This window comes from Dermochelys coriacea, chromosome 7 (genome assembly GCF_009764565.3).
Source record: "Dermochelys coriacea isolate rDerCor1 chromosome 7, rDerCor1.pri.v4, whole genome shotgun sequence".
Lineage (NCBI taxonomy): Eukaryota > Metazoa > Chordata > Testudines > Dermochelyidae > Dermochelys > Dermochelys coriacea.
Window position 1 is genome coordinate 244729 of NC_050074.1, and position 12771 is coordinate 257499.

General features: G+C 47.0%; 1 protein-coding gene across 8 annotated transcripts in view; it reads left to right on the plus strand.

Annotated features, from left to right (window-relative positions):
- The window catches only part of PLXNB1 (plexin B1), a 200622-nt gene that overhangs the window by 159665 nt on the left and 28186 nt on the right, over window positions 1-12771 (plus strand). For all 8 annotated transcript variants that reach the window (XR_006282546.1, XM_043518219.1, XM_038408344.2 and 5 more), the window contains 7 exons: window positions 233-475; window positions 5816-5992; window positions 6609-6757; window positions 8120-8220; window positions 9119-9336; window positions 9612-9790; window positions 11539-11605. Coding sequence is in view for 7 of the 8 variants with exons in the window: in XM_043518219.1 (XP_043374154.1) it covers window positions 233-475; window positions 5816-5992; window positions 6609-6757; window positions 8120-8220; window positions 9119-9336; window positions 9612-9790; window positions 11539-11605 (1134 nt within the window). In the remaining variant the exon portion in view is untranslated. The remainder of the gene's footprint in view (window positions 1-232; window positions 476-5815; window positions 5993-6608; window positions 6758-8119; window positions 8221-9118; window positions 9337-9611; window positions 9791-11538; window positions 11606-12771) is intronic.

Here is a 12771-nt window from a genome sequence, read left to right on the forward strand (position 1 = left end):
GGAGACCACTAAAATCACCTGGAGAGTCCCTTAAAGTTCAGACTTGTCCTCTGCATTTGGGATGGGTGACTGGGATGGCACCTAGACAGGATGAGTGCAGGGGATCACTGTGCTCTGCTTTACACTTGTCCCACAGATCCCTGGTGATGGGATGCCACAGGGGAGCAGAAGCATTAGAATAGAGGCTGACTTATTCTTTCAGATTCCTGACTGTCTTCCCTTCTGCTCCTAGTTTGAAGAACTGTGTCTCATTAACTCCTCCTACCTTATCCTGTGTAAAACTCCGGCCATTAACCTGCTGTTGCGGATTGTCCAGGTCAAACTGGAATTTATTCTGGATAATCTGAGCTTTGATTTCAAGTCCTTGCATCCCACACCCTTCTCCTATGAAGTCAATCCAATCCTGAAACCCCTGAATGCTGAGGACCCTGCCAAACCATATCGGCACAAGCCAGGAAGTGTCATCTCTGTGGAGGTAAGGCTACAACCAGCTCAAAATCACAATAAACACCACATAAACCTACTTCCTAGGTGATGGCCTGGGACTGTTCTGATATCCTGGCAGTGACATAGGTCTTAATGGCACTTCACTGGCATACGGTAAGAAAGGCAGTCCCTGCTTTTATTAGCCTACAGCCTAAATGAGATACAATATGACACACAATGAGAAATTGCCTAACAGCTGGAGAAGGAGTGCAACAAAAAAGAGCCCTGTGCTATATGCATAGCTTGTCAACGCCATGCATTGTTGCTAGAGGGTTCTATGGGGCTTGAGGAGAGCAATTAGAAATAAAACAGCAATATAGAATGAATGGGAAAAGGGGGAAATAGACAGCAATCAATAGCAATTTGAAGTTATGAAGTGTAGAAAATTGATAGGAAAGCTAAAGACATCAGGGAAGAATCCATGACTGACGAGGTAAAGGACAATAAAGGGTTTTTAAATATATAAGGAACAAAAAATCTTAGCAATGGTATAGGGCCATTACTAGATGGAGATTGCATAACTTTTCATGATGCTATCATGAGCTGGCTTGCCCTTGAAGGGGAGTTGTGCCCAGCTTCGCCTGTGACAGATCAGCTACTTAGATTCATAGATACTAAGGTCATAAGGGACCATTCTGATCATCTAGTCCGACCTCCTGCACAGCGCAGGCCACAGAATGTCACCCACCCACTCCTATGAAAAACCTCACCCATGTCTGAGCTATTGGAGTCCTTAAATCATGGTTCAAAACTTCAAGGAGCAGAGAAGCCTCCCTCCAGTTAACCATGCCCCATGCTACAGAGGAAGGCAAAAAAACCTCCAGGGCCTCTCCAATCTGCCCTGGAGGAAAATTCCTTCCCGACCCCAAATATGGCAATCGGCTAAACCCTGAGCACATGGGCAAGATTCACCAGCCAGATACCCAGGAAAGAATTTTCTATAGTAAATCAGATCCCATCCATCTAATATCCCATCTCAGGGGATTTGGCCTATTTACCCTGAATATTTAAATTAATTACCAAAATCCCATTATCCCATCATACCATCTCCTCCATAAACTTATCGAGTAGAATCTTAAAACCAGATAGATCTTTTGCCCCCACTGCTTCCCTTGGAAGGTTATTCCAAAACTTCACTCCTCTGATGGTTAAAAACCTTCGTCTGATTTCAAGTCTAAACTTCCTGGTGGCCAGTTTATACCCATTTGTTCTTGTGTCCACATTGGTGCTGAGCTTAAATAATTCCTCTCCCTCTCCTATATTTATGCCTCTGATATATTTATAGAGAGCAATCATATCTCCCCTCAACCTTCTTTTAGTTAGGCTAAACAAGCCCAGCTCCTTAAGTCTCCTTTCATAAGACAAGTTTTCCATTCCTCGCATCATCCTAGTAGCCCTTCTCTGTACCTGCTCCAGTTTGAATTCATCCTTTTTAAACATGGGAGACCAGAACTGCACACAGTATTCTAGGTGAGGTCTCACCAGTGCTTTGTATAACGGTACTAAAACCTCCTTATCCCTACTGGAAATGCCTCTCCTGATGCATCCCAAAACCGCATTAGCTTTTTTCACAGCCATATCACAGCTCTCCAAGTTGGTTATGATTGGCTAGGGATCATGTGGCCCTGTTCAATTCTCAGGCCCGGTTGATGAGCCTACTGAGAGCTCAGTTAGTAGTGAAAGCTGCAGAAGAGCAGTTGACTTCTCTGGTAGGTGCTGTGGAAGGGTAACTTTCAGACAGATGGTCTGGAGGAGGACTGAAGAGCGGCAGGAGAGAGACAGACTCCTGCAGTAGGCTCTGAGAGAGGCAAAGGGGAAAAGCCACTGGGAGCTGTAGCGTAGGGTGGGCTCGGGAACTGTTTGTGTTTGAGGTTTTGCATTTGTGGAATAAAACTGTCTGGAAGAAGACTCTGGGTGAGGAGGCCAGCTGCATACAGAGTATGAAAAGGAGTGTTCAATAAATTTGTCTGTTTTATATTTGGAAAGAAACAGGATGGTGTACTCGTATCACATGAAGATGTTGAAGTACTTTCCAGTTAGTTAGTAACTAAAGAAAATGGTAAACAACATCTACTAGGGATAAACAGCTCCCAGACTACTGCACTGGGCAGCACCGCATGGGGAGGAGGTGACCAGCCCTCTGTAGAGAAAAAAGTGGTTCGGGACTATTTAGAAAAGCTGGATGAGCACAAGTCCATGGGGCCGGATGCGCAGCATCCGAGAGTGCTAAAGGAGTTGGCGGATGTGATTGCAGAGCCATTGGCCATTATCTTTGAAAACTCATGGCGATCGGGGGAAGTCCCGGACGACTGGAAAAAGGCTAATGTAGTGCCTATCTTTAAAAAAGGGAAGAAGGAGGATCGTGGGAACTACAGACCAGTCAGCCTCACCTCAGTCTCTGGAAAAATCATGGAGCAGGTCCTCAAGGAATAAATTCTGAAGCACTTAGAGGAGAGGAAAGTGATCAGGAACAGTCAGCATGGATTCACCAAGGTCAAGTCATGCCTGACTAATCTAATTGCCTTCTATGACGAGATAACTGCCTCTGTGGATGAGGGGAAAGAAGTGGACGTGTTGTTCCTTGACTTTAGCAAAGCTTTTGACACTGTCCCCCACAGTATTCTTGCCAACAAGTTAAAGTAGTATGGACTATAAGGTGGATAGAAAGTTGGCTAGATGGTTGGGTTCAGTGAGTAGTGATCAATGGCTCCATGTCTAGTTGGCAGCCGGTATCAAGTGAAGTGCCCCAAGGGTCGGTCCTCGGGCTGGTTTTATTCAATATCTTCATAAATGATCTGGAGGATGGTGTGGATCAGCAAGTTTGCAGATGACACTAAACTGGGAAGAGAGGTACATGGAGGGTAGGGATAGGATACAGAGGGCCCTAGACAAATTAGAGGATTGGGCAAAAGAAATCTGATGAGGTTCAACAAGGAGAAGTGCAGAGTCCTGCACTTCGGAAGGAAGAATCCGATGCACCGCTACAGACTAGGGACCGAATGGCTAGGCAGCAGTTCTGCAGAAAAAGACCTAGGGGTTACAGTGGACGAGAAGCTGGATATGAGTCAACAGTGTGCCGTTGTTGCCAAGAAGGCCAATGGCATTTTGGGATGTATAAGTAGGGGCATTGCCAGCAGATTGAGAGATGTGATCTTTCCCCTCTATTCGACATTGGTGAGGCCTCATCTGGAGTACTGTGTCCAGTTTTGGGCCCCACACTACAAGAAGGATGTGGAAAAATTGGAAAGAGTCCAGCGGAAGGTAACAAAAATGATTAGGGGACTGGAACACATGACTTATGAGGAGAGGCTGAGGGAACTGGGATTGTTTAGTGTGCGGAAGAGAAGAATGAGGGTGGATTTGATAGCTGCTTTCAACTACCTGAAAGGGGGTTCCAAAGAGGATGGGTCTAGACTGTTCTCAGTGGTAGCAGATGACAGAACAAGGAGTAATGGTCTCAAGTTGTAGCGGGGGAGGTTTAGGTTGGATATTAGGAAAAACTTTTTCACTAAGAGGATGGTGAAGCATTGGAATGGGTTACCGAGGGAGGTGGTGGAATCTCCTTCCTTAGAGGTTTTTAAGGCCCGACTTGACAAAGCCCTGGCTGGGATGATTTAGTTGGGGTTTGGTCTTGCTTTGAGCAGGGGGTTGGACTAGATGATCTCCTGAGGTCCCTTCCAACCCTGATATTCTATGATTCTATGAAACATGTTTAAGCCACCAGCCCTGGATAATTTGCACGCAAGAACTGTAAAAGAAATGATTGAGGAGATCTCTGTCCCACTGATGTTAATTTTTAATGAATGTCGGAATAGTGGGGAAATCCCGAAAGACTGAAGAGTGCTAGTGTTGTGCCAGTAGTCAAAAAGAGCAAATGGGATGATCCAGATAGCTATAGGTCAGTTAAGCTGACCTAAGTCCTGGAAAAAATAATGAAAAAGCTGATATGGGATTCAATTTATTAACAATTAAAGGTTAGGAATATAATTAGTGCCAGTCAACATGATTTTATGGAAAATAGTTCTTGTCAAACAAACCTGATTTCATTCTTCGAGATTACAAGTTTGCTTGATAAAGCTGTAATACTTAAACTTTTTACAGCACTTGACTTCATACCCCGTGACATTCTGATTAAAAAATTAGCACCATACAATATCAACAAAGCACATATAAGAATTGTAGTAGTCATGAGGAATCATTATTTAATGGGAGACGTTTTATAGTGGGATTCTGCAAGGGGTCTTTACTAAGTCTGGTGCTATTTGATATTTTCATTAGTGATTGGAGAGTAAATATAAAATCACTACTGATAAAATTTGCAGCTGACACAAAGATTGACAGAGTATTAAATAATGATGAGGCCAAGGCAGTTGTACACAGCAATCTGGATCACTTGGTAAGCTGGGTCCATTCAAACAAAATGCATTTTAATAGAGCCAAATGCAAAGTATCCTGGAAAGTGGTGACTCTGGGGGGGAAAAAAATCTGAGTCCCAGTTAACAAGGAATTGAACCTGAGCTCCCAGAGGAATGCTGGTGCAAAAAGGACGAATGTGAACCTGGGATGTACAAACGGGAGCAGTGAGTAGGAGGAGAGAGGTGATTTTATCTCTGTATATGGCACTGGGGAGATTGATACTGGAATACTGTATCCAGTTCTGATGTCCACATTTTTTAAAGGATGTTGAAAAACTAGAGACGATGCAGAGAAAAGCCACAAAAATTATTAGAAAGCTCGAGAAAATAGATTGCAGTGAGAGACATAAAGAGCTCTACCTGTTTATCAAAAAGAAGCTTAAGAGGTGACATGACTACAGTGTATAGGTACCATCACAGGGAAATAATACCAAGTACTAAAGGGCTCCTTAATCTAGCAGAGAAAGGCAGAAAAAGAACCAATGGCTGGAAGCTGAAGCCGGACCCATTCCAATTAGAAATTAGGCACAAATTTTTAACAGTGACATCCTATAATGATGGATGAGATTTTTTTAATCTAGCAAAGATTCCAGCTAGTTCTGTATCCCATTGACAGGCCCTTTTCTTATGTTGAATATCTGCAAATTTGGTTTCCCAGACTCTCCAGTGTAGGGGATGCTTGACCATGCATAGCACCTTCATCATCTTAGGGTTTCATGCTGCCTGCTCCCAGATGGCAAGCTTACTTCCTGGTGAGACTAGGGAGGGAGTTAATAGGGCTTTTGTAGAACTCTCAGCATGCCCTGTGGTGGTTGGCCTGTTAAATCCCGTTAGCCTCTCTAAAGTCAGGGGTTATGCACAGCTGCCTTCCCAGAGAGGCCCAGGTTTGATATCCTTTTGCACCTGTATTCCAGGGGGAAAATCTGGACCTGGCCATTTCCAAGGAGGAAGTGGTGGCCATGATTGGGGAAGGGGTCTGTGTTGTAAAAACCCTGACAAGGAATCATCTGTACTGTGAACCTCCATCCGAGCAGCCAGCTCCACGGCACCGCATAAAGCTGGAGGGAACAGACTCGCTCCCAGAGTTTACAGTAAGAGCTCAGCTAAGCAGCGGAGACAGCATTGGGGGTGGGAGTGTAAACACTGAATTAGTGTGTGGGGGGAATCTACAAAGCAAAAAAAACCCCATGGTATTGAGTTTCAGAGCCCGGGTTAACTGACCCCCCCCCTTCCCTGGGCTCTGAGACCTTTCCCTGGGTTTCAGCGCTGCTAGTTTTTGCTCCATAGTGTGAGCTGGAGTCAGTTGACTGTGCCTTGAGACTTGCTGCTGCGGGTCTTTTTTGCAGAGATATTGGGGAGGGGGAGAGGGAGGTGCTGGTGGTGGGGAAAGGGGAGAAATGGAGGTAGGGGGAGGAGGAGAAGACAGAGGTGGTGGGAAGACTGGTTCTGGTGTGGAGGGAAGGAAGAGACAAGTGCTGATGGTGGTGGGGAAAAGGAAGATGGAGGCACTGTTGTGGGGGGATGGGAAGAGGAACACTGAGGCATTGGTGCTGAAGGAGGGGAAGACAGAGGTGCTTTTCGTGGAGCTGGTAGTGGTGTGGGGTAGGGCGAGACAGTCGAGCATTCCCCTTGGAGCCCATGACTCAGTCTGCAGGATGAGGAGAGTCTGACGCTCTGATCTTGCCTGGGCATGCATTTCGTTTGCAGGTGCAGATGGGGAATTTGAACTTCCTGCTGGGCAGAGTGCAATATGACACAGAGAGCCAGCTCACCTTCCCCCTGGAGGCCCAGATTGGCTTGGGTGTTGGAGCCTCCTTTGTTGCTTTGATTGTCCTGATCATTGTCTTCATCTACAGGTAAGAAGTGCCTGAGTGTGTGTCTATGCTGCTCTGGAGGGATGATTGCAGATCCGGGAGGCATACCCAGGCTAACTGCAATCTCGCTAGCATGGCTGAAAATAGCATGAAGACATGGCTGCACAGGCTTCAGCAACATGAGTATGTACCCAGGTCCCTGGGCGTCTTGCACTGCCCATGCTGAAGCCTGTGCCACTGCCTCTTGGCTGCTATTTTTAGCATGCCAGCTAGCTTAAAGCTAGCATGGGTATTCCTAGCTGAGCTGCAAGCATACCTTGGATTGTGTTGTATACATACCTTCAGTGATGACCTGCAGGATCTTTGGGCACCCTGATCACTGTCAACAGGAATGTTCAATGGGCATAACTAGGCCTCTACATTTGGGACCTAATTTAGTCCTTCAATTTTCTTTACTTTGGATGAGACTCTGCAGCTTTCCCATTGGACTTCAGAGGGTGCAGATTTGGCCTTGGTGACAGAACTCCCACCTGAATGGTCACTTGCCTCTGGAGTTCAGAGTTTGCAAGTAAACCCCAGACATAACTTCCAGTGTAAGCTGAGGGTTTGCAAAAGGATTTATGCCACTGGCCTCTGCTCTTGGGTGTTATGGTCTATCCAGTGTTCAGAGATACCTTCCCCTATTTTGCTCCCTCTTGGGGCACGTGGATTTACTATCACGGACCTTCCGTTGCCACCACTACCAACTCCACAGTTGACATCTTCCTGAGGGGCTGATGGAAAGAGAAGACAAACTTTAAATTCATTTCCAAAAAAATGCTGCAAATAAAATGCTTATCTATAGTTAGATGCATGGTTGAATTGTATGGAAGCCCCCAATGATGCACTTAGGATTGCCTCCGTATAAGACATAACACAGAGTCGGAAACTGGAAAAGAGAGTTGCTCTTGTGCAGAAAATTATCACGTAATCTGGTCTAAAAAAGGCTGTCAGCCTGGGAGTTGCAATGTAGGATGCTGTTGTTAGCAGGTTGGTCTGGAGCAGCCTGGAATTATTAGCCAGGAATTTTGTCATCTCCTGAAGAGCAAGGATGAGTTTGAGGCCTCAAAAGAGAGAGGCTCCTCCATTCTTCCGAAGAGGATGGGCCCCTCACGCCCAACTTGTGATCCAGCTCAGCGCTAGCTCCTTTTGCCCAGCCGGCCCTCAGTTCTTTAGCACTCATGGTAAGGCCCATCCTTTTCTCAGTTTGAGGAACAGTTTGGGGGGACATTTTTCCCTGAGATGTGTAGACAGGGGGGAGTTTAGAAACCAAAACCTAAATTATGTTAAATTAAGCCCAGCCTGATGGAAATCCCATCTGCAGTGAGTCAGCCGGGTGGTCTCCAGCTCTGCTTCCCATTACAGGAGGAAGAGCAAACAGGCTCTAAGGGATTATAAGAAAGTTCAAATCCAGTTGGAAAATCTGGAAACAAGTGTTCGGGACAGATGCAAAAAGGAGTTCACAGGTAAGAGAACTTCCCTTCCCTGCAGCTGCAAATAGAAGAGTTGGGGAACTATCTCTGGCCCTTGTCTCAGGAGCTGCCTCTGTGTGAACAATCATACACCTTCCCATGTCAGTGTGTTACAGTTTATAGCTAAATTCTGCTCAGCTACCCACATGCTCTTGAGGTCAGTGGAGTGGCACTTGTGTAACTGGGAACAGAGTTTGGCCCATACTGGTCTCTGCAGTTCTTCCTCTGGAATATCAGAATCTAGAGATGGGATCATTAGTGTCCCCCTTTATCCACAAACTGTAATTCTGTCACTAGCAGTAAGGAGCACGGGGAAGGGGGGACACTAGGAGCTACAGGAGAGACTAATACAGTGATTTCTAGATAGAGGTGGAAAGCAATGAGACACATGAAAGTCATGGTGCTGTAGTGACTGCTATAATACTGCGTCTCTGACCTGTGATACCGCCTATTATCCATTGAGCCTGACTAAACACAAGGCCAATCCTTTATTAAACATCATCCTTTTGTAATCACTAGTCTGCTTGGTAGAGCTTTTTCTGCTTTTTTTAAACCCAGAAGATGGCCCCCAGCTGTAAACAACAATAACAACTTGTTAGACCTTCCAGTCCCTCCCCAGGAGCCAGGGCTGGAGAGCTCCCTACAGAACGTTTGCCAGTGCTCCGAACAGTCTAGTTTTAAATGCCCCAGATGACAGGGCTTCCACTCCTTCCTTTTGGAGAGGATTCCACAGGATGAAGCATCTCACTGATATTTAGTGTGTCTGTTTCCTTTTGTCAATTCCATTCCATTAGATCTAGTTACCTCCCAACCCTCAGCCTCATGTTCCACGCTCTGGGACACGCGTTCTCTTCGTCTAACTTTGTAACACAGAAGCTCCCTTTATTTTCAGACTTGATGACGGAGATGATGGATCTCACCAGTGACCTCGTTGGCACCGGAATCCCCTTCCTGGATTACAGATCCTATGCAGAACGCATTTTCTTTCCAGGACACCGTGAGTCGCCACTGCAGAGGGGCCTGGACATGCCCGAGTGTCGGCGGCAAACAGTGGAGCAAGGCTTGGTGCAGCTCTCCAACCTCCTCAATAGTAAACTCTTCCTTACCAAGGTAACATTCCTTCCTTAGTTTCCTGCAGTAACTGGCTCCTGTGCCATTTCACAGGCAGTTGTTGCCAAGAGAGACATAAGGGACTGTGAGCTCACTTACAGCATTCTTTAAAGTGCCTCCTGATGGAAAGCAAGAGACTGGAATAGGTGGATACTCCCCATATCTACAACACTCCCCACAGCACCTCTGACTGGGAAAGGCCATAGCTGTGGTTACCCTATTTTAATAGATTACAGTATTCGTTCATCTTTGTCTTTGTCTCTCTCTCTCTCTAGTTTATCCACACTCTAGAAATCCAGCGCACGTTCTCTCCAAGGGACCGGGCCTATGTGGCATCCCTTCTCACTGTCTCATTGCATGGGAAGCTAGAGTACTTTACTGACATCCTAAAGACTCTCTTGAATGACCTCGTTGAGCAGTATGTGGCCAAGAACCCCAAGCTGATGTTGCGGAGGTGAGCGAGTAATTCAGTAATAGTCCCACTGTCTTCAGCCTGGTCATGGCTGGTCCCTGGACAGAACTTTTCTTGGCTGTAGGAGAGCTCCATAATCCCTCTGTAGTAACAATGAGACCATGTGCTGTGCAGCAGATCTAGATCCAGTAGGTGTCATGAAGCTCTACCAAAGAGGAGGCAACAGAAATAAGAGATCCCAGCTGTAGACAGTGATGAGACAGAGCAAGAATCCTTCATGCCGATCCTCCTTCCTCCAAGTTCATGCCAGACACTGAACTCCCTTTTTTCTGCCCCCATTTCCCTTTTTCAGCTTCTCTACCATGTGGTCATTCTTCTATCTCCCCTTGCCCTGGGCTATGCTGAGCCCTTAGCCAATCTTAATACCCCTTCCTGTCTTGTCAAGCACAATCCCCTTTTTATGGATGCTTATCACTTTCTAAATGTCACTGGATCTGCAACACTGTGGGCAGATGCTTTTTCTCAAGGAAGCAGAGGCATGGCACCCCTATCATTTGGGCCCCTTCACTAGCTTCCTGCCCATCTCTGAATCATATTCTGAATTGTTTCCCTGGTTTTCAAAGCTCTCCAGGGACTTGCATCTACCCACCAGCTTCCTGCCCTCTGACTTCTGCCGCTCTAATCCTATCCCTTTCTGGTCCCTTCCTGCAACAGTTAGAGGTGACATTTAATTTGTGCTCCCTCTTCTGTCTAGGTCACTTCCCCTTTGCTGCTGAGTCATTTCACACAAGAAGTACCTTGAAATCTCCCTATATCTCTGTGTGTGGTGATGTGGGGGGCAGGGAGCTGGGATTGTGGGTCTGTGTGAGATATTGTAGGGGAGGAGCTGGGATGTGGGTCTGTGTGATATTGTGTTATGTTGTGGGGAGCTGGGAACTGGGACTGTGGATTTATATGTGATACTGTGTTTATATAGCATTTTGGAGATTCTGGGACTGGGGGGGTTGAATAGAATATTGTATGATATTGTGTGAGGGAGCGGCTGGAACCAAGGCTTTTAGGGAGGCATTTTTGCCATAGAGTGGATGAGGAGGTGTGCAGTGAGCCATCTGGAGAGACACAAGTTTCAGTGGGAATTTTTTGACAGATCTCATCTTCCCAATTCCCAGATATTAGCTTCCCGCCAGGGTTTTGTAGCAGGTGCTGCTGGATGTTACAGGGAAGCATGCATAGGATATTTCCTCATGGAGGGTGGGGTTTCTCACAGCGTTCAGCATTGGCCTAACTCTGCTCCTGTTAAAGTTGTTGGGAGTTTAGCCTGTGATTTCAGTGGGACCACTGTTAGGCCAACACTGAGCTTTTTCTAAACCCTGTCCGCTCTGCAATGAGTTAGTGGCATGATTGGTACCTTGCAAGAGATCTGGTCCTTTTATTCCTAAATCATTCTTTCTATAGGTCTGAGATAGAGCAGAGGGGCATAGATACCTGACTGCCCTGTTGTGAGTTTTGTCCCGTTGCAGGAAGCTGGAGATACAGCACAGAGTTTTATGTTTGTGTCCTTTGGGCAGCCTGTAGAGACATTAATGGCCTCTTGTGACTGCAGGTTAATTACTTCCCTTACTGTTCACACACCAGAAGTTCTGTTCCCCATTCAGTCTGAAGCCTTGAAATTTGTACTTGGGTGGGGTCCTAGAAAGCATGTCCTGATCCTTATCATCCACCCCACTTTCTGCTCTGGCGCCTCCCCGTGGAGGGTAACATACAGTAACCAGCCTGGGGTTCTCTTTCAGGACAGAAACAGTAGTAGAGAAGCTGCTCACCAACTGGATGTCCATCTGTCTGTATGCTTTTGTAAGGGTAAGAATTCTCCATCCATGGGAGGGGTGGGGAAGCCAAGAGAAATGGAGACTAAAAGAATGCCACAACCCTGCTGCATTAATATAGATCAGCAGTCTGAGCACCTGCTAAAATGGTGTCACAAATTACCCTGTGTGCAGAGAGTAGGAAAGGAGAGCTGGGTTGCTCACAGCGTCCAGCACTTCATCAACCCCCTCATCTGCACTTGTCAATAAGCCTGCAGCCAAGGGCTGAGCTGGACTGTTGCCTGCTCACATGTTTGTCTGGCAACCACAGCCCTTACACTGTAATAGCTCAGTGTCTCACACGCATTAGTGGGATGATCTGCACAACACGCCTGTGCGGGAGGGAACGGGTGTGAGCTTGTGATGGGGTTTACAGACCCCACACAAAGGCTAAGGGAGTGAAGGAGTGGTTGTGCGCCAAGAGGGCCCTACCCCTCAGCAGCTGGTGAGCATGCACCAAATGGAGGACCTGCTTAAAAGGGGATTCTGACAGTCAAGCAGGGGAAGAGTGAAGGAGAGGCTGTCTGTAGGGAGGATGCCAGATTGCTGCTTCTGGGACAGAGCAGCCTACAGGAGAAGAGTCTGGACTGTGGGTAAGACCTGGCCAGGGGCCCCTGCTTCCTGACAATGAAGAATACCTGGGCCCTGAGACATGAACTGAGAAGTCCCCATTTGGCTGTTTGAACTGTTGAGACTCATTGGGAACTCTGCTAGGGAGAGGCAGAGTGCTGTGACCACATCCTAAACTGAAGAGAGAATGGGGTGGTAGGAGTTGGCCCAGGGGAAGCTGGTCTGATGTATGGGCCAGAGGGTGTTGAAACACTTCTTGCCCCTTCCCCCTTGGGCCCTGCAGTGGGACCTGGTGGAGAGGTCCCGTACCCCTGTCTGGCTGGGAGAACCTGGGGAGCACTGGGGAATGAAGGACCATAACGCAGCTGCTAGGCTTGTGGACTGCCTAGCAAGGCCATTCCAGACTTCAGGGGACGGTTGAGCCAGAACCTGCCCACAAGGCCTATGCAGGCTCCCAAGTGAACCTGGCTACAGAGCTCCATTTTACAGATGAGGAAACTGAGGCATGGTGTCTTGCCCCAGGTCACTCAGGGATGCTGTGGCACACATGGAATTGAATCCAGGTCTCATGAGTTCCAGTTCAGTGCCTTA